The sequence below is a fragment of the Symphalangus syndactylus genome, chromosome 5 (assembly GCF_028878055.3).
Source record: "Symphalangus syndactylus isolate Jambi chromosome 5, NHGRI_mSymSyn1-v2.1_pri, whole genome shotgun sequence".
Lineage (NCBI taxonomy): Eukaryota > Metazoa > Chordata > Mammalia > Primates > Hylobatidae > Symphalangus > Symphalangus syndactylus.
Window position 1 is genome coordinate 88272375 of NC_072427.2, and position 25911 is coordinate 88298285.

A 25911-nucleotide genomic window follows, 5' to 3' on the forward strand; every position below is an offset into this window, starting at 1 on the left:
ACCTCAGCAGACTCCGTCACCCTCCACAATAGACAGAGGTGTCACTGGGCATTGTGGGCATCCCTTCCACATGCACAGGTCCTCTCCTGAGCCACAGGCATCTCACCTGGGCCTCCCCAGCACCAGCTCCTGGGGCTGCTGGCTCCCTGCCACCTGTCTTAGTCACCTGTCCATCTGCCCCTTTCCTCCCAGAAACGGGAAGGGAGGGAAAAGGTGTCTCCCACTCTTGGGAAATCCAGATGGGAGGGTGGACGTCCGTGCCGTGGCCCCCACATAGACTCATTTGTCCTGCACTTCGCAATCACTCAGTCTTTGAAGATGACTAGCCTCACTTTCTGAGCTATTTACAGGGCCTCCAGGGCACCGCCTTTGCACACATGTGCCCCGGACCCTGCAGGTCTGCAGAACAATTTCAGACACGCAAGAGGCTCAAATCCAGTGAAAGAGAACAAACGAGAACCCAGGGATGCCGTTGCTGCGGAAACTCAGGGGACACTCGGTTTCCAGCGTGGACTCCAGCTAATGTCGCCATCTAGTGGCCGGCATGGAGAGATGCAACCTGGGCCAGAGGGCCCATGGAAAGCCCCAGTAATTCTCCACTTCCATCAGACCCTCCCCCGCCATCAGACCCTCCTCCATCAGAGCCTTCACCTCCATCAGACCCTCCTCCATCACATTCTCTTCCATCAGACCCTCCACCTCCATCAGATCTTCCACTTTCCAGTGATTCACAGCTTGGGATCCTGGGCCAGGAAGATTGAGATCCCAATAGTGTCTGAACATGAGAACTTCCAGGGACCCAGAAACCCAGGAGCCCAAGGCCCACTGGCCTTGGGGAACCCCTAATCCCTCTTCCCACATCTCAGAGGTACTCTGAGTTCTAAAGTCTGCAAAGACCCTCCTTCCCATCCCCCACAGAAAGCAGAGGGTGGCATGAACTTTACACCCGATGGGCTTGGTTTAAATTGCAGCTCCCTCACTGGCCAGCTGTTTAGCTTCAGAAAAGTTGCTAACTGTCTCCATTTCCTCAACTGTGAAGTGAGAACAATCATTTGTGGGGGGCTTATAATGAGGCTTGTATAGAATATGTCTATGTCAGTGTCCCCGCTTCCACAGACAGGAGGATTTGAGTCGCCCACTCAGTCTGTTAAGCGATCTTCTGGAGAGTCTCCAAGGCCATGAAGTCTGGCCTCACAGGTTGTGCACTGCACAACCCTGGGGTGACATCTGCACTGGGGAACAGTGAACAACTTCTACAGACGTCCAAGGGCCACCCAGGGGCCCTCCCTTCCTCCTTCTGTTTCCATACACTTTGGGTTTAATCCCTTAAGCCATGCCAGTGGAAACAGGCTAGGATTGGAGGGTTTAAGCTACAAGCAATATGCAACCTGATAATATTCTTAAACAGCAGTCATGACACGGCAGCATCCCAAAGCCCTTCCAATGAGGTAATGGGAACAGGTGTACAGGTCCATATGCATAGACGTGCATTTTTCTGTTTCTCTCTCTTCCTTCCACCAGAGGCCTCCCTGGATTTACTGCACATATTATAGTATCCACAGGGGTTTTTCTTCAGATGGATTGTGAATACTTGAGGGCAAAAACTCTGCCTCATTCTTCTTGTCTTCCTCATGTCAGTATATAAACTGGGACTCAATACACATTCCTTGGTTGGATGGATGGATGGATGGATGGATGGATGGATGGATGGATAGATGGATGGATGGATGGTTGAGTGGATGGTCGGTCAGATGGTTGGGTGGATGGGTGGGTGGGTGGATGGAGGTGGATGGATGGATGGAGGGGTGGATGAGTGGGTGGATGCGTGGGTGAGTGGTTGGATGAATGGATCGATAAATGGTTGAGTGGATGAATGGATGGATGGTTGAATAGATGAATGGATGGTTGGATGGATGAACAGATGGATGGATGGGTGAACGGGTGGATGGATGGGTGAATGGGTGGATGGGTGGGTGGGTGGATGGATGGACAGATGAGTGGATGTGTGAACAGGTGGACAAATGGGTGGATGGGTGGGTGAATGGATGGGTAGATGGTTAGATGGCTAGATGGGTGGATGAAGGGACTAGGTCAGGGGCATCTCACAGCACACATGCAATCATCACTTTCAGTACTTACCATGGCTCTCGCCATCTGACTTCAGCGTTTCCCTCCCCCACAAGACCGTGTGCTCTGTGAGGGCAGGGCTTGGTCTGTCCCTCTCATCACTTTGCCCAGAGCACTAAGCTCAGGGCCTGGGGCACTGTGAGTGCTCAGGAAGTGTTTGTCGAAGAATAGACTTGAATGGGGGAGGTAGGATGACAGGAAACCAAGTTTTCATTATTACAGAAAACACAAATGAACAGACGTGGCATATGTATTAAGATTACATGAGGCCGTGGCCGGGCGCGGTGGCTCACGCTTGTAATCCCAGCACTTTGGGAGGCCGAGGCGGGCGGATCACGAGGTCAGGAGATCGAGACCATGGTGAAACCCCATCTCTACTAAAAATACAAAAAATTAGCCGGGCGTGGTGGCGGGCGCCTGTAGTCCCAGCTACTCGGAGAGGCTGAGGCAGGAGAATGGCGTGAACCCGGGAGGCGGAGCTTGCAGTGAGCCGAGATAGCGCCACTGCACTCCATCCAGCCTGGGCGACAGAGCAAGACTCCGTCTCAAAAAAAAAAAAAAAAAAAAAAAAAAGATTACATGAGGCCAGGTGCAGCGGCTCATGCCTGTAATCCCAGCACTTTGAGAGGCTGAGGTGGGTGAATCACCTGAGGTCAGGAGTTCGAGACCAGCCTGGCCAACATGGTGAAACCCCGTCTCTATTAAAAATACAAAAATTAGCTAGGCGTGGTGGCAGGAGCCTGTAATCCCAACTACTAGGGAGGCTGAGGTAGGAGAATTGCTTGAACCCGGGAGGCGGAGGTTGCAGTGAGCCGAGGTCACGCCATTGCACTCCAGCCTGGGCAACAAGGGTGAGACTTTGTCTCAAAAAAAAAAAAAAATTACTTGAAAACTGTAGATGAAGTTTGAAAGACAGGGTTTTTAAATATATGTCAACGACTTTATCTGAAATCCAAAGAGCCACACAGTCATGGGGCTCAACAGCTGGTTTTACTGAATATGTGTCATGCTTTTCCAAGAAAGGCAAGTGAAAGCTCCTCAGCTGACATCAGAACAGCTGGACATGACTTGGGAAGAACCAGAGATGCTTTCCTGGCCTCCCCAGAGTGCCCAACACAGCACCGGCCCTAGCTAGATGCTCAGTGAGCCTGTGATGGACCATCCCAAATGGAGCATCCAGCACAACCAGCCACATTTCAGTGTCTTATGCTATTGATTCTACTTGATCAGAATCTGCAATCTACACATATTACCCACTGTCATTCTTTACTGACTCTGAGAATATCCAGTAAATCAAAATACTCCTTTCCCCAAATGTTCTGTATGAATGACAATTAATTATATTCAACAAAATTAGTATCATGGGTTGAAAACTAAGGCCATGTTACAATTCTAAGTTCGTTGAGGAAAAACACTCTCCTTTCAGGTGTGACCTATCTAATACAATTCCAATTTATTTCAAATAAAGTACAGAGCATTATCTCTTAGGATGATATAACGGAGAAAATTCTAGACTAAAATACTTAGATTTTAGAACCATTTTCTTGCTAATTCATTCTGTGACCTCAATTAAGTAACTCATCAGCTCCTCTGGTTTCTCATTGTGTAATGGATAAATCACACCTCCCACTGTGGTCAGATTATATGAAAAAACGGCTGTGAAAATGCTTAGAAAAATGTAAAGAGTGATGTGTACATATGTTATTTCTATTTATTAAAAAGGTTGTCACATTAATAGAGTGCCTTTTGAGTCGCTGTTGTGTAAATAAAAGCAATCCCTTGGTACACAGGAGAAAAGTCAAAGAGCATAAACATCCACTAAAAATAACATTAGCAGTATATTTCTAAGACTGACCTATTTTCAAAAGAGCATCAAGAGCACGGTCGGGTCTCTCTGAGGATGTGAAATATTCTATATTTGCCAAAGGGTGACGGACACCAAGGGAGGGCAAGCCCAGGAGGGTTCTGTGGGCTGGTGTGGAGGGTCACAGGTCTGGGAGGTCTGGGCTGTGGGGGCCACGCAGGTGGTGGCGTAGCCGGAGCACCCCCAGCACTGTCCCTGTCTTCCGTAGCCCCTTCATCTGCCTGTGGGCTGTGGCTCCTCTAGGACCTACAGGACGGCCTGCCTCTAAGGGGCAGACGGTGGCTGCTGTCTTCCTTTCTGGGCTCGCCCAGGCTCTGGCAGAGCCCACCCATCAGAGCAGACCCCCATTAAGGCTTGAAGACTGAAGAACCGAGGGATGGGTGGAGGTGCAGAGAGACACTGGGGATCCCGGGGGAACCTGCCAGGGAAGCTCTGAGGTTCTGGAGGCAGGTTGACTCGCGGCGACCTGTGTGGAAAAAAAGGTCGCCTGGGTCAGCTTGCATGCAGGAAAGGTACAGTTAATACAGAAAACCCCGGGAGGATGGGTAGTGGAGGAACCACCAACCCGAGGACATGGCGTCTATGTTTACTGGAGAGGGACAGATCAAGCCCCAAATGAAAAGGCAGCCACTCCCAGAGTGCCCAGTGGAACGGGGACCGTGGGGCTGTGCCTGCCCTCAGGTGAGCGATGCTCCCGCCACGCCAGCTGGTGGGGGTGGCTGGTGAAGATACCTAAGCCGGACAAGCACACCTGGGGCCCCCGCATCTTTGCACCATCCGTGGAGAACCCACCAGGACTCTGGGAACATCTCTGAGTGGGGCTGCCCAAGGGTCAACCTGGTGGGGGTGGGTGGGTTGGCTGATGCTTTTCAAAGAGCAGATGTCTGCAGGAACTTTAGAACTGGTGAGACGGTTCTCACTTCAAAAGACAGGAGCCCAGGAGAACAAAGAAAGACGAGAGGCCAATTTTCCCTCGGATGTTTTAATTTTGAGGAGGGGGAGATTCAGCATGACCTAGGCACCAACCCACCAGATCTCCTTAGAAAGCTAGCGGGATAGTGTTGGCCTCATGGCTGGGATTCACATCTTAAATATTCAGTAAAAGGCACTGACATTTCCTCGTAACTCTATCTAGGGAGGTGACTGGCCTCTAGCACTGGCCCCGTCTACGCTGTAAGGGTCCTGAGACCCCAGAATCATGTGCACGCTAGTTACCAGGAGTGCTGGCAGGAGAGAGGGGAGAGACAAAGCTAACACAAGCATCCCCCTCGCATGGGCAGAATCACATCCACAAGCGGGTGGCGTTTTCTCTGAAGTTGCCCAGCAAGGGCAGCATGGAGGTTGCCTTTTGGAAACATGTGCTGTAGTCTGGGCTTTGCTGGTGACCTGGGGGGATTGGCTTGAGTTCTCTGGGCCCCATTTCCTCATTTTAAGATTGGGGCCAGTGTCTACTACACTTTGCTGAGTTGTTTCAAAAATCTGTTATCTCAAGAAAGTAAGGACCTGAGCACAGGGAAGATGGGCTTGGCTGGGGAAGCTGCCTGCCGGACAAAGAGGGGGCGGGCTGGTGTTGATAACGTCTCCTGCCCGGGATGGGAGGCAACGGGGTTGGTGAGGACGGGGTCTTCACGGCCCAAACCCCATGGGCCCCAAACCAGAGGCCAAAAGCTACCAAACTGAGGAAGCTTACTTATTTTTCACTATTAGAGTGTAAAGTTGAACTGAAACTTCACTGTTGTTCCCTGCCCCTTTGGGATCCCCGGAGGTGGCTGAGGACCCAGACCACAATTGAGCAGCAGCGCCTAGCAGAACCCTTACAGCATAGATGGGGCCAGTGCTAGAGGCCAGTCACCCCCTAGATAGAGTTACGAGGAAATGTCAGTGCCTTTTACTGAATATTTAAGATGTGAATCCCAGCGATGAGGCCAACACTATCCCGCTAGCTTTCTAAGAAAATCTGGTGGGTTGGTGCCTAGGTCATGCTGAATGTCCCCCTCCTTGAAATTAAAACATCCGAGGGAAAACTGGCCTCTCGTCTTTCCTTGTTCTCCTGTTGGCTTAGAGGGTGGGCAGTTGATATGGTGTGGATCTGTGTCCCCACCCAAATTTCATGTTGAATGTGATCCCCATGTCAAAGGTGGGGCCTGGTGGGAGGTGGTTGGATCATGGGGTGGATCCTTCATAAATGGTTTAGCACCATCCCCTTGGTGCTGTCTCATGATAGAGTTCTCATAAGATCTGGTTGATTAAACGTCTGTAGCACCTGCCCCAAACCCTTCCTCCTGCTCCAGCCATGGGAGACGTGCCTGCTTCCCCTGGCCTTCCATCATGATTGTAAGTTTCCTGATGCCTCCCGGGAAGCCGATGCCGCCGTGCTTCCCTTACAGCATTTGGAGTCAGCAGTCTCACATGCTGCCAGATAAGCCTCGTGATTGCTTCTCTTCTTCTTCTATTATTTATTTATTTTTGAGGCAGGGTTTCCCTCTAGAGTGCAGTGGGGCGGTCTTGGCTCACTGCAACCTCCACGTCTCAAGCTCAAGCAATCCTCCCAGCTCAGCCTCCCGATTAGCTGGGACCACAGATGTGTGCCACCACACACAGCTTATGTTTGTATTTTTTGTAGAGATGGAGTCTTTCTATTTTGCCTAGGCTGGTCTCGAACTCCTAGGCTTAAGCGATCCTCCTGCCTTGGCCTCCAAAAGTACTAGGATTACAGGTATGTTCTTTTTTTTAGAAAAATCTCAAAATTTGGCCGGGCACGGTGGCTCACGCCTGTAATCCCAACACTTTGAGAGGCCGAGATGGGTGGATCACCTGAGGTCAGGAGTTCGAGACCAGCCTGACCAACATGGAGAAACCCTGTATCTAATAAAAATACAAAACTAGCTGGGCGTGGTGGCGCATGCCTGTAATCCCAGCTACTCGGGAGGCTGACGCAGGAGAATCGCTTTAACCTGGGAGGTGGAGGTTGTGGTGAGCCGAGATCGCACCATTGCATTCCAACCTGGGTAACAAGAGTGAAACTCCATCTCAAAAAAAAAGAAAAATCTGAAAATCTTTACAAAAGTCCCAGTCTTGGCATTTCCCACTGAAGGTTTATTCTGACGATACTGCCCTCCATAATGCTTGTCATTCATTGTAGTGAACTATGTGCAGGCCCAGGAAAAAACAAAAGTCCACGGGGCAGATCAGAGAGGCATCTTCAGCCTCAAAAGGTCATACGTAAGTCGGGGCTGCAGGCCTGAGCAGCAAGGTGTGGGGGGTCCACTGTGGCATCCACACCACATGTGACAATCCCTACGAGCGTCAAGTTTCAGGGACACTCAGCCAAGGACCATCCTTAGGATCCACCAGCGATTGAGGGCGTCAGACCCCATAGCGGGTCCTCTTGGGCATCTTCTCATTTGAATCTCACACCCTCCACGTGGCCGAAACTGTTACCATGCTTTCTTTTACAAATGATGAAACCGAGGCACCAAGAGGCTCAGGACCTTGCCCAGGCAGCCAAGACAGTGGGTGGCAGAGACGGGATTTCTGGTGGGCCCCTAGGTCCTGTGGTCACCCACGTAGCACTGCCGCTGGTATCGTGGAGCCAGTCCAGTGGGTGTGTGAAGCGATCGAACCTTCACCAACCTACCTGTAGTTTCCCCTCTCTGCCTGCTCGTGGTTGCTTTTTCAGAAGGGAGTCTGCATGCTCCGTAAAGGGCCACAAAACACAGACACACACAAATCTACCCTTGGCCGAATCCTGCTTGGCCATCCCCATCACCATGGATGGCAAGGCAGGACACGCACATCAGATGCCCCCACTCCGCACCCACCTTCCCGTCAGCCTGCACCTACTACCCCATACTGCACCCACCTTCCTGTCAGCCTGCACCTCCTACCCCACACTGCACCCACCTTCCTGTCAGCCTGCGCCTCCTATTCGTAGAACACCTGGTAGCTGAAGTTGTTGGACTGGATTTTAAAGTCGTGTCTCCCATTCATTCTCTGGTAGCGCACGATCAGAAGGGTGGCTGTTCCCGCCACCAGCACGAAGATGGCCGCCGCAATGAGGACCACATAACCGGCACCCAGGCCTGCTTCTGCACGTGGAGGCTCACCTCGGGGAGGAGACAGGCACAGGTGAGAGATCTGCCCAAACGGGAGGAAGGCGATAGAGCAAGCCCTCCACTGGATCGGGGGCTGATGGATCTGAAGCACGGAGAATGCAAGGCCCACGTGTGCACCCGTGTGCCTGTGGGTTACCAAAGCCGAGGGAGGTGTCCAAGCCCAGAACAGCATTGGAGTCAGGACAGCGCAGCCTGGGGAGGCCTGGGCCACGAGGGTGGGGCTGCATGGGACCAGCAGGTCCTCCTGGTGGGAGGGGGAGAGCTCAGCCCGATTTCCTGCATGGAGCCACAGTTGGGCTACACAGGCTCCACAACACAGAGGTATGAGCCATCCCCAGACCCAGAGGAGCAATTAAAAAAGAGAGAGAGTGTGGGCTGGGGGCAGTGGCTGACGCCTGTAATCTCAGCACTTTGGGGGGCCAAGGTGGGCGGGTCACAAGGTCAAGAGATTGAGACCATCCTGGCCAACATGGTGAAACCCCGTCTCTACTAAAAATACAAAAATTAGCGGGGCATGGTGGTGCATGTCTGTAGCCCCAGCTACTCAGGAGGCTGAGGCAGGAGAATCACTTGAACACAGGAGGCGGAGGTTATAGTGAGCTGAGATCATGCCACTGTACTCCGGACTGGTTACAGAGCAAGACTCGGTCTCAAAAAAGAAAGAAAAAACAAAACAAAACAAAAACAAAAAAAAGAAAAACAGAGTGTGGACCCTAAAAGATGTGAAAACTGATTCAAACAGCTATTTGCACACCCATGTTCACAGCACCAGCCAAAGGGTGGCAACAACTTAAGTGTCCGCCAATAGGTGAATGAATCCCTACATTGTGGCCCCACCGTGCAATGGAACGTGATCCAGCCGTGAAAGGGGTAAAGCGCTGACCCACTGCCACATAAATGAACCTTGAAGATGTCACGCTGGGTGGAAGTACCGAGGGAAGGAAGCCAGGCCCCAGAGGCACCAATCGCATGATCCTGTTCATAGGAACTACCCAGAACTGGACAGAAAGCAAACGAGCAACTTTCAGGGACAGGGGGAAGGTGGATGGGGAGGGACTCATGCGTATGAAGTTGCATTTAGGGTGAGGAAAAATGTTTTGAAACTACATGGATTTGGTGGCTTTACAACACTGTCAATGCACCAAACACCACTGAGTCGTTTACTCTAACACAGTTAGCTTGAGGTTACGTGAATTTCATCTCAGTTTAATTTTTTAAAAACTGTGCTGCCTGAGAAAGATGCCAGCTGCCTGCTGGCTCTCCAGCCGGCCCCCATGAGCCCTGGGGGAGATGTGACCCTCTGCCCACCATGTGTGGGTATAATTCGTTGTCAAGGGCATCTATAGGCAGGTCACAGCCACATCCTGCACCACCCAGTCCTCTCCATCTCGGGGTGTTCATCCCCACATATCAGGAAGGTCTGCATTGGAAACAGCCTTTCTGTGCAACCAGGAGCATCTGAGATCCCATTTTCATTCCCTGTATTGATTTCTGGGCAGTCTGCCCAGAGTGGACGCGCTGTGCGTCCCCAGGGAACAGCATAGTGTCACCATCAGCAAAGCCATCCAACAATGGCACTGTGGGATCCCTGGGGTGCTGAACATAAGCCAGCTAGAACCACACCACCCCTCCTCCAGAGAGAGGGACAGGGAACACCTCCCCCGCTCCAGTGACTCCACCCTCCCCAACCAACTGAGGCCCCCATACCCCGGCCGGCCACTTCCCCAGACAACCCCTAAATCACGATGGCCACTAAATCCAGCCCCCAGGGGCTCTGTAGTGGACCTTCCTCCTGGGCCTCGAGTGACAGGCCACCTTGCCAGCACAAGGGGGGTGCCGCCCTGAGGATGCGGAGTAGAAAGACCAAGGAGACCCGCTCTTGCTGGCCCCTTGCAGCCCGGAATGGCCCCAGACTCTCAGCCGTGGGAAAGGCCCATCCCTGTTCAGCTGCCACCTCTCCAGCTAGGTGTCTGTGACCTGCAGCTGTGTGCTCTGAACTGAACCACTAGCTCAGGGCTGGCCACAGGGGGTCCGCAGGCCAGTGCTGCCCACTGACTGACACCAAAGTCCAGGAATGGTTACTCCCCATGGCCAGATTAGCTAGAAGAGGAGAGCAAGCCCTGAGAACTGTGGATGGTAATTTCCCGCAGCCACTGGTGAGGCATCCTGCCAAACAGGGCATCTGTCTCCCTGTTCAGGGAGGCTCCATGCATGTGGCGTGAGCTGCGTATGCATCATGACCGTCGGACCACATGTCAGTCCATGATGCGGGGGAAATTTAAATGACGGCTGAGACTCAGCAATGGCTGCTTTTGTAAAGGGGGATATAACCCAGTGAGGGAAAGGGAAGAATGCATGTGGGGCTTAAAACCTAGATGATGGGTTTGATGGGTGCAGCAAACCACCGTGGCACATGTACACCTATGTAACAACCTGCACGTTCTGCACATGTATCCCAGAACTTAAAATAAAAAATTGCCAGGCAAGGGGGCTCATGCCTATAATCCTAGAAGTTTGGGAGGCCAAGGCGGGCGGATCACAATGTCAGGAGATCGAGACCATCCTGTCCAACATGGTGTAACCCCTTGTTTACTAAAAATACAAAAATTAGCTGGGCCAGATGGCGGGCGCCTGTAGTCCCAGCTACTCAGGAGGCTGAGGCAGGAGAATCGCTTGAACCCGAGAGGCAGAGGCTGCAGTGAGCCGAGATCGCACCACTGCACTCCAGCCTGGCCAACAGAATGAGACTCTGTCTCAAAAATAAATACATAAATTAATTAAGTTTAAAAATTAAAAAAGAATCTGGGTTCAGAGGAAACAGGGCCCTTCCAGGGGTTTGAGTTCCAGCTCAGCCACCGCCTGGGGCTTCTTAGTCTCCTCACTGCTGAGCAGCCACAGTAATCGCTCCAGGCCCTTCCTGCTGGGACACTGAGCACTCCCTGGACACTATCCTCGAACTTTCTCGGCCTTTTAGCACAGGGACATGCTCATGAATGTGAAATAAGGGCCAGCTAGGAAAATAAAGGCCATGGAAGATTTCCAAAAGCTGAATATGCAAAAATTATGATGCCGATGTACTACTTGTTGGTGGCAGACATTTGGGGAAGATGCCCAGATGGATTCTTTCTTAAACTGCCAATATACAGGGTTATCTATGTGTTGAATTGTGAACCCCTCACCCCCTGCAAAAACAGATATGTTGACACTTTGGGAGGCTGAGGTGGGTAGATCATGAGGTCAAGAGATCAAGACTGTCCTGGCCAACATGGTGAAACCCCAACTCTACTGAAAATACAAAAATTAGCTTGGCATGGTGGCCCACAACACCCGTAGCCCCAGCTACTCTGGAGGCCAAGACAGGAGAATCGCTTGAACCTGGGAGGCAGATGTTGCAGTGAGCTGAGATCATGCCACTGCACTCCAGCCTGGCAATAGAGTGAGACTGTCTCAAACAAAACAAAACAAGACAAAACAAAAAACAGATATATTGAAATCCTAACCCTTAGTACTGTGGGGCATGGCCTTATTTGGAAATGGAATTGTTGCAGGTGCTTAAGTAGGTAGATAGGTCCCTAGTCCAACATGACTGGTGTTCTTATAAAAAGAAGACCATGTGCAGATGGGGGCAGAGACTGGAGGGAGGCAGCTGCAAGCCAAGGTCCACCAAAGATTGGGCACATCCAGCAGAAATGAGGAAGCGGCAAGGGAGGACTCAGCCCCACAACGTTGCGAGGGACTGTGGCTTTGCCAGCACCTTGATTTTGGACTTCTGACCTCCAGAACTGAGAGAGAACAGATTTCTGTTGTTCAAGCCACCCAGGCTGTGGGACTTTGTTATGGTGGTGCCAGGACATCGTGAGTGTGATGTGAGGGCTGGGGTGGAGGGAAGCCTCAAAATGAAGCCAGCCCAGTCCCCAGGGGACAGAGAGAGGAGGGCAGGTTATGAGCAGCCTGGATCTGCACTCGCAGGCCCAGCTCACACAGGTACCAGCTGTGTGAGCTTAGGCACATTCCCTAAAATCTCTGAGTTGTTCTCATTTCTTCCCTGAAGTGGAGGTGATGGCGATGGCAGGGACAGAGCGTGGGAGCTCAGAGGCCGCGGATAGCAGTGAGGTCCTGAGGAAGCTGTCTGCCAGCCTCCTCTCATCTCTGCAGTCTCCAACAGTGTTTCTGTTAATATACACTATTAAAATGTAGCCAAGTCCCCACCACCTGCGAGATTCCATGTGTCTAAATGATTTTGCTGTATATTTGTATGATAGTCATGGATCAAACAAAAGCTACTAACACAATGAGAAAGAATGTTGAAGAACATGAATATTTACAGTCCTTGTTCTTGAGCGTGAGCAATTACACCCTTATTACATTTGGTGCTTCCTGCTTTGGTTATGCCAGTGTGGTGCTCTACGGATTACAAGTGAAAAGTAGCACTTATTCAATAATTTCTATGGGCCAGGCACTTTATGAAGTAGGAATTATTATTATTCCCTTTTCACAGATGAGGAAAATAAGGCACAATTCATATGCAGCATGCACAAAGCCACAAAATTGTTAAGTGTCAGAGCCAAGTTGTGAATCCAGGGAGCCTAGTTTCAACCTCACAAATCTTAGCTTCACAAAGAATTCTTAGTTACCATTAGACACTCACAACAACCTTATGAGGTAGGCAGGGCATGTTGCAAAGAAAAATCAGAGTATCTGAAACATAGTAGATGAATGAATTAATGAATAAGTGGGTGGATGGATAGATGGATGGATGGGTGGGTGGATGGATTAATGAACAGATGGATGGATGGAGGATGGATGGATGAATGGATGGATGGATGAAGGGACGATAGAAGGATGAATGATAGACGGATGAATGGATGATGATAGATGGATGATGGATGGATAGATGGCTGATAGTTGGATGGATGGATGGATGGATGGATGGATGATAGATGAATGGATGGTTGGATGAATGGATGGATGGATGGATGATGGATGGTTGATAGATGGATGGATTAATGAATGGGTGGATGGATGGATGAACAATGGATACATGGATGGATGGATGGATGATAGATGAGTGCACGGATGGATGGATGGATGATAGATGAACAGATGAATGAATGGGTGGATAGATGGATGACCAATGGATAGATGGATGGATGGATGATAGATGAGTGGAGGGATGAATGGATGCATGGATGATAGATGAATGGATGATAGATGGATAGATGAATGAATGGGTAGATGGATGGATGGATGGATAAATGATAGATGGAAAGATGAGAGATAGATGTATGGGTGGATGATGGATGAACCACACAGCTCATAAGTGTCAGAGCCTATAATCAAATTCAGGTGTCCCAAGTCCAAGTCTAGTGCTTTTCACCCCCTAGTCACGACATTCCCTATGATATCAATGAATGAAGGAGGAAGTTTAATTTCTATTCACGAAAGAACAGATTATCTATTAATGAGAACATATTTCACATATGTGTTATTTCTTATAGGGTGAAAGAAATAGGCTGACCTGTTCTTTCCAGGAAATTAAGAAAATGAAGAGTGAGGAGAAGCAGGTTTTCCCAGCACCTTGACCAACAGTCACCTGATGACCAGCTCAGGGGCCTGGGACCCAACTCTAGAGATTCTAAGTGTGTAGGCCTGGGGTGTGGCCTGGGACCTGTGTCTACTTTTTTTAGTTTCCCAAATGCTTTAAATGAGAACCAGCAGCTGAGTCACTGGCCAAGACCTCCCTCCTCCTGTTCCCCAGCTTCATGGCCAAGACCTGAGCAGCATTCAGATTCTGGCTCACACTCTGCATCCAAACCTCAGAAGTTCTCATACAGGGAAAGAGAGAGAAGGAAGAGGGTCATCAAGATTAGGGAAAAAAAACAACAAAAAAGGAAAACCAACTAGGATTAGGCTCAGCAGCAAGCAAGAGAAAAAAATCAAAATAGCAGTGGGTTAAAGGACATGGAAGTTTCTTTCTTTCTGTCATAAAAGTGGGGGTCAGGCCGGGCGCAGTCGCTCACGTCTGTAATCCCAGCACTTTGGGAGGCCGAGGCGGGCGGATCACGAGGTCAGGAGATCGAGACCATCCTGGCTAACATGGTGAAACCCCGTGTCTACTGAAGATACAAAAAATTAGCCAGGCATGGTGGCGGGCGCCCATAGTCCCTGTTACTCGGGAGGCTGAGGCAGGAGAATGGTGTGAACCCAGGAGGCAGAGCTTGCTGTGAGCTGAGATCACGCCACTGCACTCCAGCCTGGGCGACAGAGCAAAACTCCGTCTGAAAAAAAAAAAAAAAAAAAAGTGGAGGTCAGAACCGAGGCCTGCCTTGGCCGCTTGCCCACAGTGTCCTGGGGAAGCCAGATCCCTCCAAAGACTGGGCCCCACAGCCCTAAAGAAGAAAGAGGCAGAGGGTAGGCACAGATGTCTTTTAAGGCGGGTGCACCTCTAAAAGTTGTCACGTGACTTTCCCACTTACATCCCATTGGTCAGAACTTACTCACATGGCCACATTTAGCTGCCAGGAGGTTGGAATTGCAGTTTTTATTCCTGGCAGCCATGTACCAGCAAAACCCGGGGACGCTATTCCTATGAAAGGGGAGGAGAACAGATACTATGGGACAACTAGCGATTTCTCTCTTAATACCCAAAGGACACAATTTCCCCCAAACCAATGTATTTTTTTTTTCAAAATAAGATGATGGACCATATAGAAAATAAAATATTTTTCTGGAAAGTTGATGTGGGGTTTTCAAAATACATGCAATGTAATTGGCTGATGGAAGTTTTAAACTGAGAGGGAATAGACACGCCATTTTTTGCATCTTTTGAATAAAATAGCTTTTTCTTGTACATGTATATTTGTGTGCACACGCGCACACACACACACACACACACAAGTTGACATGGCCTAATTATAGCTTGAGTTCTTATCTCTTAACAGCCCACTGGATGTATTTACTCAGTGTCAGAAAACTTCACCAGCTTGATATTATGCAACTCAAAACATTTCATTATGTAACTTTGTGCCTGGCCTCTTGAAGCCTCAGTCTTTTCATCTGTAGCATGGGTATGGTAATAGCCCATGCCCCATAGGGTTGCTGAGAGGAGCATATTACACTCTGCATGTAAAGAACTTAGCGCCAGGCTGACACGTAGCAACTCTCAGTGAATATTAACTATTACTATTTCTATTATTATAAGCTTCTTAGAAGTCTCTCAAGAGTTCTGCATTTCACAACAGTTGCTTTTTTGTTTACATGCTGGTGAAAAGGAATTGGCTGCATCTTTTCTTTCGTTGTCTAAACCAAGTCATCAACTCACCTTCAGACCGGATGAGGGGTCCCCAGGACATCTGGTGTGTGGCAGAGGTTTCACTATTTTGCAGCAACCGAAAGTTATTGCAATTCTGTTTTTTTTCCAAGGAGAGAAACATCAAATTAACTGAACGACATTTATGAGAAAGGAGCTACTATCAAGGATGCTAATGTGATGCATGCGATTTTATCCTGCTAGAAGTTGCAAGGCAAGGGGGCTGAGTTTAGGCAGAGAAGTGGGAGACCTGGTGAGACCAGGGTTGTGGGTCCTGGTGGAACAAGAGGCAGGCCCAGGCATCAGCGGGGAAGGAGATGAGGTCTGCAAGAGCAGCAGCCTGGAGAAGACCCCTTGAGCTGCTTTTGGTTCCTAGAGCTGCTTCCTTGGGTCCCTTGAGGACTGTGTCTTGGTCACAGCCCTCAGAGTCCCTCTGTGTTCTCCAAAGGCTGCTGCAGCCATTTGTTCCCCTTCACACCTTTGCCTTACAAAAAAGACTGCCTGGCTCAGTGACATGGTGGGATCTGCTCACTAGATGCCTGAGATGGGCTGCAACATGTCCTCCAAAAAGGGATTGAAGTCCTAAATCCCAGCACCTGTGCATGTGACCTTATTTGGAAATAGATAATCAAGCTGAGGTCATCGGGGTGGGCCCTAATCCACTATGGCTGGTGTCCTTCTGTAAAGGGGAAATTTGGATACAAACGTAGATGTGTACTGAGGGAAGGCGACACAGAGAGACAGGGCAAATGCCATCTACCAGCCAAGGAACGCCCGAGGCCACCAGAAGCTGGGAGAGAGGCCTGAGACAGATTCTTCCTTCAGAACTCTCAGAGGGAACCAGCCGGCTGACACCTCCGTCTTGGACTTCCTGCATCCAGAACCGAGACGATAAGTTTCCACTGTTTAAGCTGCTCAGTTTGTGGTACGTTCCTACAGCAGCCTGGAAAGCTCATACACTATCCATCCCAACGGAGCTTGAAAAAAACACTGTGTGCCACTCCTCTTGTAAAGAATCCTCTCGTAAAGAACTTGAGAGCCAGCCGCTCCCTGCAGAGACGAAGCCTGGCGGTGGCCGTCCGTGCTCCTGTCATCTCTGAGGCTCCAGTGGAACCAGCGGCAGGCTCCTCGTGTGTGGCCCTCAGCCTGCTTTCATTAGGACCTGAGATTCCTTCTGTCCCATTGCTCAGGAAGATCTACTGTTTGAGCAAAACGGACATGAACAGAATCAGCCTTCCTTGTGTTGCTTCTCTATCCACGTCCCGCAGATGCTCAGAGCTTGGTCACCAGGAAAACAGCCACGTTCTGCGACGCATGCTCAGATGAGAGCAGGAACAAGCACTCCCTCCGAGGAGAGAGAAGCATTCAGTCACTGAGCAAAAAGCAGTGGAGCCCCCTAAGCTGTCCCCTGCCTCAGACAACAGGCGACCAACACGTGGGAACCCCATGTACTTGTCTGTGACATAAAGCACAGTTTTGAAACCTCAGGATTACAAAGCATATTTCAAATTCAAAAGTCTAAGGAAACAGGAATGTAAAATTATCCCTGCACGAATGTTGAACAAAGGAGAAAAAACTTTATTAAATAACCGAGTGGCTGATATTTAGTATGTTCCATCGATGTTTTTAACAATAATATTTAAAAAACATTTTTACACCTATAAATCACGTTAGAAGCACTAGGTATCATGGCAAGGCAGTGCCGATGTGACAGCCAGTTGAATATTATGGCCTCAAGAAGGAACTCAGCTCAGCCATTGAGAAATGGGAAATGCCCACCAGTCCACGTGGGTCCTCCATCCAAGGGCTGCCTGCTGTGGAAATACCATTTCAGACGCGGAGTCTGCAGGACAGGCACAGCGACTCCTCCCAGAGGGTGGCCCCGAGCCACTCGAGCCCTAGGCCTTTATTAACAGAGCCTTGCAACGTGACAATAAGGAACCTGAATCCAACCAAACGTTTAGAAAACCAAAAACCACTTACGATTTTGCACGTGGCCCCGGGGGATTCCATGCAGATGCGGAGTCTGCAGTGCAGGTAGACGATGGAGTTGTTGATGAAGGAAAAGACCCTCAGCTTGAACTGGGCCTTACTAGAGTTGCCGTTCTCAATCACGTTGGTGTATGTGTTGGGCACAGGGCAGCTGAGGAGAGAGGAAATGGGACTCCTGGCTTGTCAGCGAGCCCCGCTGTCCTTGTTCCCAGATGAGTTTACTCACGACTCCACCTGATGACGTTCGCAGATCCCACAGGCTCCGTGGAAGTTGAGGACCGGGCACCTCATTTATTCCCCAAAACCCAGGTCCGTGACAGCACTTGCCTAGGAATCCTGCAGAGCCCAGAGCCGGCCACACAGCAAGGCCAGGCAATGGCAGTGCCCGCCTGAGCCCTACCTGTTCTTAATGAAGCCCTGGGCATTGCTGGACAGGGGTGCCTGCACTCCTGAGCCCTACCTATTGTTAATGAAGCCCCAGGCATTGCTGGATGGGGGTGCCTGCACTCCTGAGCCCTATCTATTGTTAATGAAGCCCCAGGCATTGCTGGACGGGGGTGCCAGCACTCCTGAGCCCTATCTATTGTTAATGAAACCCCAGGCATTGCTGGATAGGGGTGCCTGCACTCCTGAGCCCTATCTATTGTTAATGAAGCCCCAGGCATTGCTAGATGGGGGTGCCTGCACTCCTGAGCCCTACCTGTTGTTAATGAAGCTGAAGGTGACCGGGTCCCAGGCGTTGCTAGACGGGGTTGCCCAGCACTCCGTCAGGACCACCTTGAGGTTGCTTTTCAGCCTGTAGAGCCCCACTTCGATCTTGACGTCGTCACTGGCAGACACGCTGTAATTCTGAGGTATGGGAGAGTCTCCGATAAACAACTGCATTTCGGTAACAAAATTCCCAGCGCCATGGAGGTCCTCGATGACGGTGTAAACCCTGCAAGAGGAAGCAGCTTGCAGGAGACGTGTTTCAGGAGGCGCGTTATCATGGCCCCTCCCATTCCCGCTTCTCCCCTAAAATTCCCACTTCTCCCCTAAAACACAGCTCCAGAGGAGCGTGCAAATGAACGAGAAGACCCCCCACCCCACCCCAAATGAGAGCACTTGGAGGCCATTTATTCAGGACTGGCTGGTCCAGAGGTTGCCTCCCTCACTTGCATTGGTGGAGACTCAGTGGCAGGTGGGGGGCCACCTATTATAGAAAAAGTGGTGCCTGATGGAGGCTTGGGTGGCAGCCCGCTGGGGGCTCACTGGAAGCGGGGCCATCCCATGGGATTGGCCATAGGACATATTTGGCCTTCTCTGGCTGGCCCTGAGTGGGAAGAGGGAACAAAGTTTAGGGAGCAGCCCGGCCACACCTATTTGTATATTCCGTCTCAAGAAAGGGTCCTTAAGTGGTTGAAACCCTGAAGAACTCTCCAGTGCAGGTGCTCTGGAAGCACGCGGCTGTGGGGCAGCCGGGGCATTCCTCCCTTACCCCCACTCCAGGGTGAAGCCGGAGGATGTCAGCAGGTCATTCTGGAAGGCGCAGTAGATGGGGCTCAGGATCTTCAGGTGGTGGATGATGCCCTCCTGGGACAGGTCGTTCCTCAGCGTAGTCCTCACCACGGTGTTCGTCACGTTCTGAGCACAAAGCGGAGCGTGAGGAGCTCCCAGGCCCCAGCCGGCCCCCCACGCCCTGCTGTGGGCCACGGCTCTAGGTGCTGGGGGGATGGGGGATGGGGGATGGGGGTTCTTCTCTAAAGCCTCTCCCCAGGAGCATCGAGACCCTGGTGATTCTCCCAACCATAAACTGCCTAAGAGCCTAAGGGCTCGGCCTCTGCTCATTCCCTATTGGCCAGAGGAGGCCGAACCTGAACCTGTGTGGATTCCATGGCAGCTGCACAAATAAGTCTTTCTGGGAAACTTAGTTTTTGACAAGTGTCAAAAACTGTCAAGAGCTTCTGTGGATGTCAGGGACTGGGTGACTCATCAGAAACAAATTCCCTTTTCTTTCAACATGCCCCAAACCCTGCTGCATTTAATAATCAAGCCAAGCATTGGTCTGGCTCAGAAAAACACAGAGGGAGCTGCCAGCTGCAGGCTCCACCCGGGGCCCCAGTCCTCAGAGGTGCTGCCTCTCCACTGGAGCTGCCAGTGTGTGGGTGGTGCTCTGAGCACCAGACAGGCTGTCCTGCACCCTCAGCCCCTCCACTTGGCCCTGCAGCCCTGCAAAGGCTTGAGGATGCTGCAGTGGCCCCACCCATGTGCACCTCTCACCCCAGACCTCCCTCACCAGGGAAGCTGCCAAGAAGCCACAGGAGCCACTGATCACTGCCCATTCCCCTTGCAGACACCCCCCTGCTGCCAACGCTCGGCCTCCAGGTGGCCGTCTAAGAATCTTTGAGGGAGAAAACTAATTCTGGGCAGTTCTGCTTAAGTTGTGCCGTTTGAGGGGCTGAAGGGTGGGGAAGGTTTTGTAGCTGTTGAAACAGTGCAGGTCACTCCTTCAGCCCAGGGAGGATCCGAAGAGCCCGCGAGGGGGCGGAATGAGCCCAGCAGAGTGACCTGTACCTCCCAGGCAAGCTTGTGCTCTGCGATGGCCTTGGACGTGTCCGCGTGAATCCCTCAGCTTCCTGGCCACCCTCAGTCCCAGCTCCAGGCTCCAAGCAGGCTCCACACTGTGGAATCACCTTATGCCCCACCTCCCCACCTCATCCCTCAGCCCCTGGGGCTTTCTGGCCTCTGCTCCCAGGGCTAGCTCCTTACTCAGCTCAGGACGCCCACCCGGTTCCCACTTTGTCGGCTCCCAGACGTTGACACCCCATGCCGGGACTCTGGGTTTCATCTGCCAGCTTTGCCCCATCCGGTGCCAGAGGCCACCCTGTCCCACTGGGGAGTGTGTCCAGAGCCCCAGCCAGAAGCAGCGCCCCCTCAAGGCTCCTCGAGAGGCAGAGCCACAGGGACGGGGCTGCTTCTTGGCGTCAGGGTAACTTTCACCCTGAACTCCCGTGGACCCTGCCGAGCACCCAGGGCTCAGCCGCAGAGCGTGGATGGTGATGCCTGACCCATGGGGTCGCTAAGGGACTAAACATCATCACGCAGGTAGAACTCTCAGCCAAGCAGGTCCACGGTGGTTTTGGGGCACCACCCCTCCCAGTACCTTTTTTTTAGAATGCAATGCCTTGGACTGCTCAAAGGTCCTGAGGGACAGAAGCCCAGGGCCCAGAGTTCCTGCCAACGACCAGGAACCACCATTCCTGCCTAGCTCCCGAAGAAGACAATGGCCCCATTAGGAGAGCCTTCTGGCCCTAGCTCCTAAGCCAGGCACTGTTCCCTGCTCCGCCCCATCCACAGCCCCACCTTTCCCACCAGGCCTCACACCCCACCCTGCCCACGAGTCCACCCTTCCATCCCTGCCCACCTGGCCAGAACCACCCGGGCAGACTCTTCACTCCGCCATGGCCTCCAGCCTCCCTCATCTAGCCACCCCTGGCATGGCCCTTGGATACGCTCACAGCTCTCTCACTCACCCTTGGGACGATGCTGGCCTTCTTTCTAAGTCGAGCCCCTTCCCAGAAGGCCACTTCCCCAACCCAGCGCCGGCACGGGCTCCCTCTGAAGCCGCCGGCCCCTCCATGCAGCCTCCCTGATCGACCCTGCACGCCCAGGTCCATGCAGCCCAGGCCCCTGTGCCCAGTACTAGGCTGAGCTGGTGGAAGGTGCTGGCTGTCTCCTCCTCTTGTCCCCTGAGCAGGGCCCTGAACACGAAGCCTTTGTGCTCCATGTGGCCAAGTGGGTTTGGAGGTGAACAAGGGTCTGCATGGGGGCATTCACTGTGACACAGAGGCACCCTGGGAAGCAGGAGGACCTGGAGCCAGGTCAGCCGCCTTGTGGGTGCCACACACTGGAGGCTCAGAGTAGACCCAGGACCCACTGGCCCAGAGTCACCTGCAAGGGGAGGTGCCAGAGCCCATCTGTGAATACGGAGGTGCGAAGGCCTCAGGCCAGGAAAACCCACTTTTCCTACCTGGGCTCCCTCTGTCCTAGGAGCCCCGCGGCCCATCCAGGACCCTGAAATAGAGAATGTTCACTAGGAACACAGTCCCTCCGACAGGGCAGTTCTGACTAATGCCACCCAATGCCCCCCAAACACACACCCATACATACACACTCACACAGAAACACATCCACACATGCTCAATTCACGCATACATGCACACATGCACATAGACACATTCTCACATTCACACACACATTCATACACGCATGCACACCCACATGCACACGATACACATGCACACACGCACGTACATACAAGCACAGCCATACATACACACATACACATTCGCACACACAGATTCACACATTTACACACATTCACGCACATGCACACCCCCACACAGATATATTCAGACACATGCACACATGCACACATGTACACTCACGCACACACACTTTCACACACACACTGTCATATCCACACACGACTCCTTGGCTTTCCTGCCTCTTCCTGTCCCACTACCTCTCCATTCTGTCTGTGCAGGGAGGAGTTTTAAGCCATGACTCTGATGCCTGCCCCAGCACTCTACACCAGAGTCCCTCCTGGGTGGACTCACAGCTCCCTTCTGATTCTGGGGTGCAGGCTGGTCCCTGGTTGAGAACTCAACCCTGTCCTCACCCCCCTTGCTGGGTTCCCCTCGGGGTGCAGTCTTGCCTGGCCCTCCATATCGAAGCCCACGCGCCCTAGAGCCCCCTGCGCCCTAGTATACATCCTGAGCCTGGCTCTCCTGGTCTTACGCTCTGCATGACGGTCCCGCACTCGCTCCAGCCGGCCTCCAGGAGCACGTGTGTGCCATTGCTGTGGCTCACGTTGCAGGAGGGGTGGCTGAGGTACAGCGAGGACTCAGGGATGGATTCCTGCTGCAGGAAGCGCTTCTGGATGGCGACAACCACCTTCTCGATCTCACAGAGCACCCTGACTGCTCCGGTCAGGTTCAGCCGCTGGGGCAGGCCTTGTGGGGTGGGGCTGGTGCCTTGCACAAAGGCAGTCTTGGTCCCTGCTGTGGTGAGAGGCCTCTCTGGGCTGGTGGCCCAGGTTTCATTGCCAGGAGAGTCACCTGCAAGGCACAAGGAGGAAAAGGCAAAGAGTGGCTCTGTGTTTGGGGTTGGCATGGAGGGGCAGGGGTAAGGAGCAAACTGGAGCTGCCCTGCACTCTGCAGCAGTCACACCTGGGAACTGCATGTTCCAGCCACAACTACACACGTGCACACATACACACGCACACATATGCACACACGTACACACACAGAGATATGCACACACGCGTGCGCACATACACACATGCACACACACGTGCACACAGATGCACACACCCATATGCACGCACACATGCACATGTTGCACATTTCCACCAGCTCAGGGATCCAGGCTCACCATGGGCCCCTGAGGGCCAAGGACCGAGGGACCTGATGCCGGGGATGTGCCAGGCCAGTGGACACAGGGTGAGTCTTCTGCCCTCAGAGCCCTGAGTCTGTTCTCTAAGACGGGGTAATGATGCCTCCTCTTGAGGTCCTTGTGCCCAAACTTCCCACTCCAGCTCCCTTCTCGCCCCCAGAGCAGGTTCAGTTTCAATGCCTAGGAGAACAAGGGGCCCGGAAAGGTTTCCGATCCACCCACCTGTTCTCGGGGTGGTCTATACGGAAGCAGACCCCAGACACAGCTCCGCACATGCCCTCCACCCTCCTTCCGCAGTGGCTCCAGCATCTGTGGGCCTGGTTTGTGCCTTCTTTTATCTCAGAGTGGGGCTTGCCCAGCCCCAGCACCCTGCAGCTCCACCCAGCTCACTCCTGTCTCTGGGCCATAGTCCAAACCATTGCTGAGGACTTCACAGTTGGCTGCTGCCTCACCCGCCTCCCTGGGCAGCCTGCTTCTTGCTCTCTGCCACCCACCTCCTGCAGGTCCCTCCATGTGAGATCATGCCCGTCACCAGCTCTGTTCTCACCACGGCACCCAGCCACCATGCCCTGCCCTCCCTGCTGGGTGCCGTCTTAGCTATCCATTAAGACCAGCTTCAAGACACCACTTCCAGGAAGCCCTCCCTGGCCACACTCACTGGACTGAAGCAACTTAGCCTCCTCTGTGCTTCCTGATTCTACCTCAAGCAGGACACGTTCTATAGCCCCCTGGATACCACGCTCACTGGTATAAATGTCCGCCTCCTTTCACTTGACGCAGATTCCTGGATAGCAGTGGCCATCTTGGGGTCAGTGCTAAATCCACTAAGACCCTGTTTAACAGGAAAAGAGCTGGGTGGAAAGAGTGGCCAAGAGGAAACATTCCCCTGTGTCACATGTCCCATGGCTGCGTGTTTCACAAAACGGTCGCTCAGCATCTGCACGTTCACACCTCATGTATGTGCGTATTTTCTCTCAGAAAAATCCACATATCTCTGTGGATATCAGAGCTAGCACTCAGAGAGATAAGGCACTGCCCAGAAGCCTGGACACATATGAAAGAATGGGAAGGAACATGCACATGCATGTACACACACATGTACACATACATCACACACACACACGTGCACCCACATCACACACACAGGAAACTTCCCCAGGACATAAAAATATGACTTCAGAGGGACAAGAAGCCCTTTGCATGTGAATGTCCTTAAAAAAAAAAAAAAACCGATTATGAGACACTATTCCAGAAAAAGAAACTCTGACAACATTACCTTCACAGGGTCTCTCAGAATATTCCACGGGGAAGTCGGGGGCTCCTCCCTCGCAGCTACAAGTGAAAGACCCGAGGGTGTTTCGACAGGATGTCCCCGGCACACAGTCATCCTCCTTCCTTTCACACTCATCATAATCTGCACAACATTTAGAAGACAAAACAGAAGAACATCCCTGGGGGCTTGAGGGCTCACAGCAGCCTCGTTGGGGGAGAGTGCATCTCACAGACAAAGCTGGAAACTCCAGCCTCAGCAGACTGCAGTCAAGCTCGCCAGTTCTGAAGAATACAGGAGGCTTCCTGCAGCCGGGGCTGGGAACGGCTAGGTATGTCTGCAGGGGCTGTTCTGGAAGGATGATTCTGGCCCAGGGCTGGGAGGGGGATCTGGGCAGAGCAGGGCCATCCCTTCAGTTCCTGGGAGTAACCAGGAGATGCACAGGCCCCCAGACCCACCTCGGTCCAGTCCAAGGGACCCAGGCCACAAGCCCAACCCCCGGCAGAAGGCCCTCAGGCCATTTGCCCTTCACCATGATGCTGGGTTGATTATTGACAGCAAAACAGGTTTACTGCAGAACATGGATAAGAATCAGAAAAGCATGGCCAGGGGCAAGTTAGCATGTGGACGTATTTCCCTCCGGCCTTTTAAAATGCAGGCATGCTCTGAGAGCATAGCTTGCCTCTGCCACCAACTAGCTCCATGCAAATCCACAAACCTCTATTCTCATCATTGCACAACAGCCTGGGGCAGGGACACCTGCTAATTTAGCACCTTCTTTGTTACTGGATGACTGGTGACTTCCAACTCTTTGGCTTTTAAAGTAACACTGAATACAAAGTAACATATTTGTATTTAAACTACGGTCCAAACTGAGATCAAATTCATTAGGACAAAGTCGTAGAGGTGATATATCAGAATCCAAGTGGATGGCCACTTTGAAAGTGCTTGATTTATATCACCAAACTGGTTTCCAGGAAGCGTGAGCAAATCCTTCTTCCACCAGCAATCTGTGCAAACACCTGCCTCACTACACTTTCACCAGTATTCATGTCAGCAGTAAAGAGACCTTTTTTTGCAATTTGATGGGCAAAAAGTGCAATGCATTCTAATGGAGATGTCTTGGGTTACCACATCTTTGTTAGTCATTCATATTTCTTCTTTTATACTTTGTCTGTGTAGAGCTTTTGTGCATTTATCCATCAGGTTCTTAATATTTATCATCTATTTGTATGATCTCTCTATATATTTGGGATACTAACACTTCATCAAATTATTGAAAAATTTTTTGTTTGCTTTAAAATGGTGCCTTTATTTTGATTTCTCTCTGCATGTAGTCAGCATCTCATCCTTTTCCTCTAAAAATTGTATTTTCTTTAGGAAGTCCTTATTCTAAAAATCAAAAAATTAATATGAATCTTCAATTTTTAAAAGGTCTTTTGTTTCTGATACATGTAACTGTAAGCCATTTATCATTTATGTTCAAGTATGATAGGAGAAAAGAATCTGAATTGTCTTTTGCTCCCTGCTTTTCTCATTAATTATTTTTACTGGGATCTCCTCGGGAACTATGCTTGAGAGTCTGGCTGCAGAGAGGGATGCATCTGCCCTCAGCCCATGGAAACAAGCAGCGGGGGAGCAGTCGACCCAGAAAGAAAGCAGCACCCCTGGGGATCTGCAGGTTCACCCGAAGATGTTTTCAACACTTCAACCTTTACAAAATTATAATCACAATAAGAGGGACAGACAGGGTCCTATCTATTTCACATCTTCATCTAATTCTGGGGGAAGAAGGAC

The 25911-nt window shown here is 51.5% G+C and overlaps 1 protein-coding gene across 2 annotated transcripts in view; it reads right to left on the reverse strand.

Annotated features, from left to right (window-relative positions):
• Window positions 1-1765: 1765 nt before the first annotated feature.
• Window positions 1766-25911, reverse strand: part of UMODL1 (uromodulin like 1) — a 72340-nt gene continuing 48194 nt past the window's right edge. For both annotated transcript variants that reach the window (XM_055279775.2, XM_063639230.1), the window contains exons 16-23: window positions 24121-24258; window positions 22187-22506; window positions 18885-19030; window positions 18108-18344; window positions 17399-17558; window positions 15428-15512; window positions 7895-8097; window positions 1766-4457 (exon numbers count right to left, since the gene is read on the reverse strand). In XM_055279775.2, coding sequence (XP_055135750.2) covers window positions 7916-8097; window positions 15428-15512; window positions 17399-17558; window positions 18108-18344; window positions 18885-19030; window positions 22187-22506; window positions 24121-24258 — 1268 coding nt within the window. In that variant the 3' untranslated portion in view covers window positions 1766-4457; window positions 7895-7915. The remainder of the gene's footprint in view (window positions 4458-7894; window positions 8098-15427; window positions 15513-17398; window positions 17559-18107; window positions 18345-18884; window positions 19031-22186; window positions 22507-24120; window positions 24259-25911) is intronic.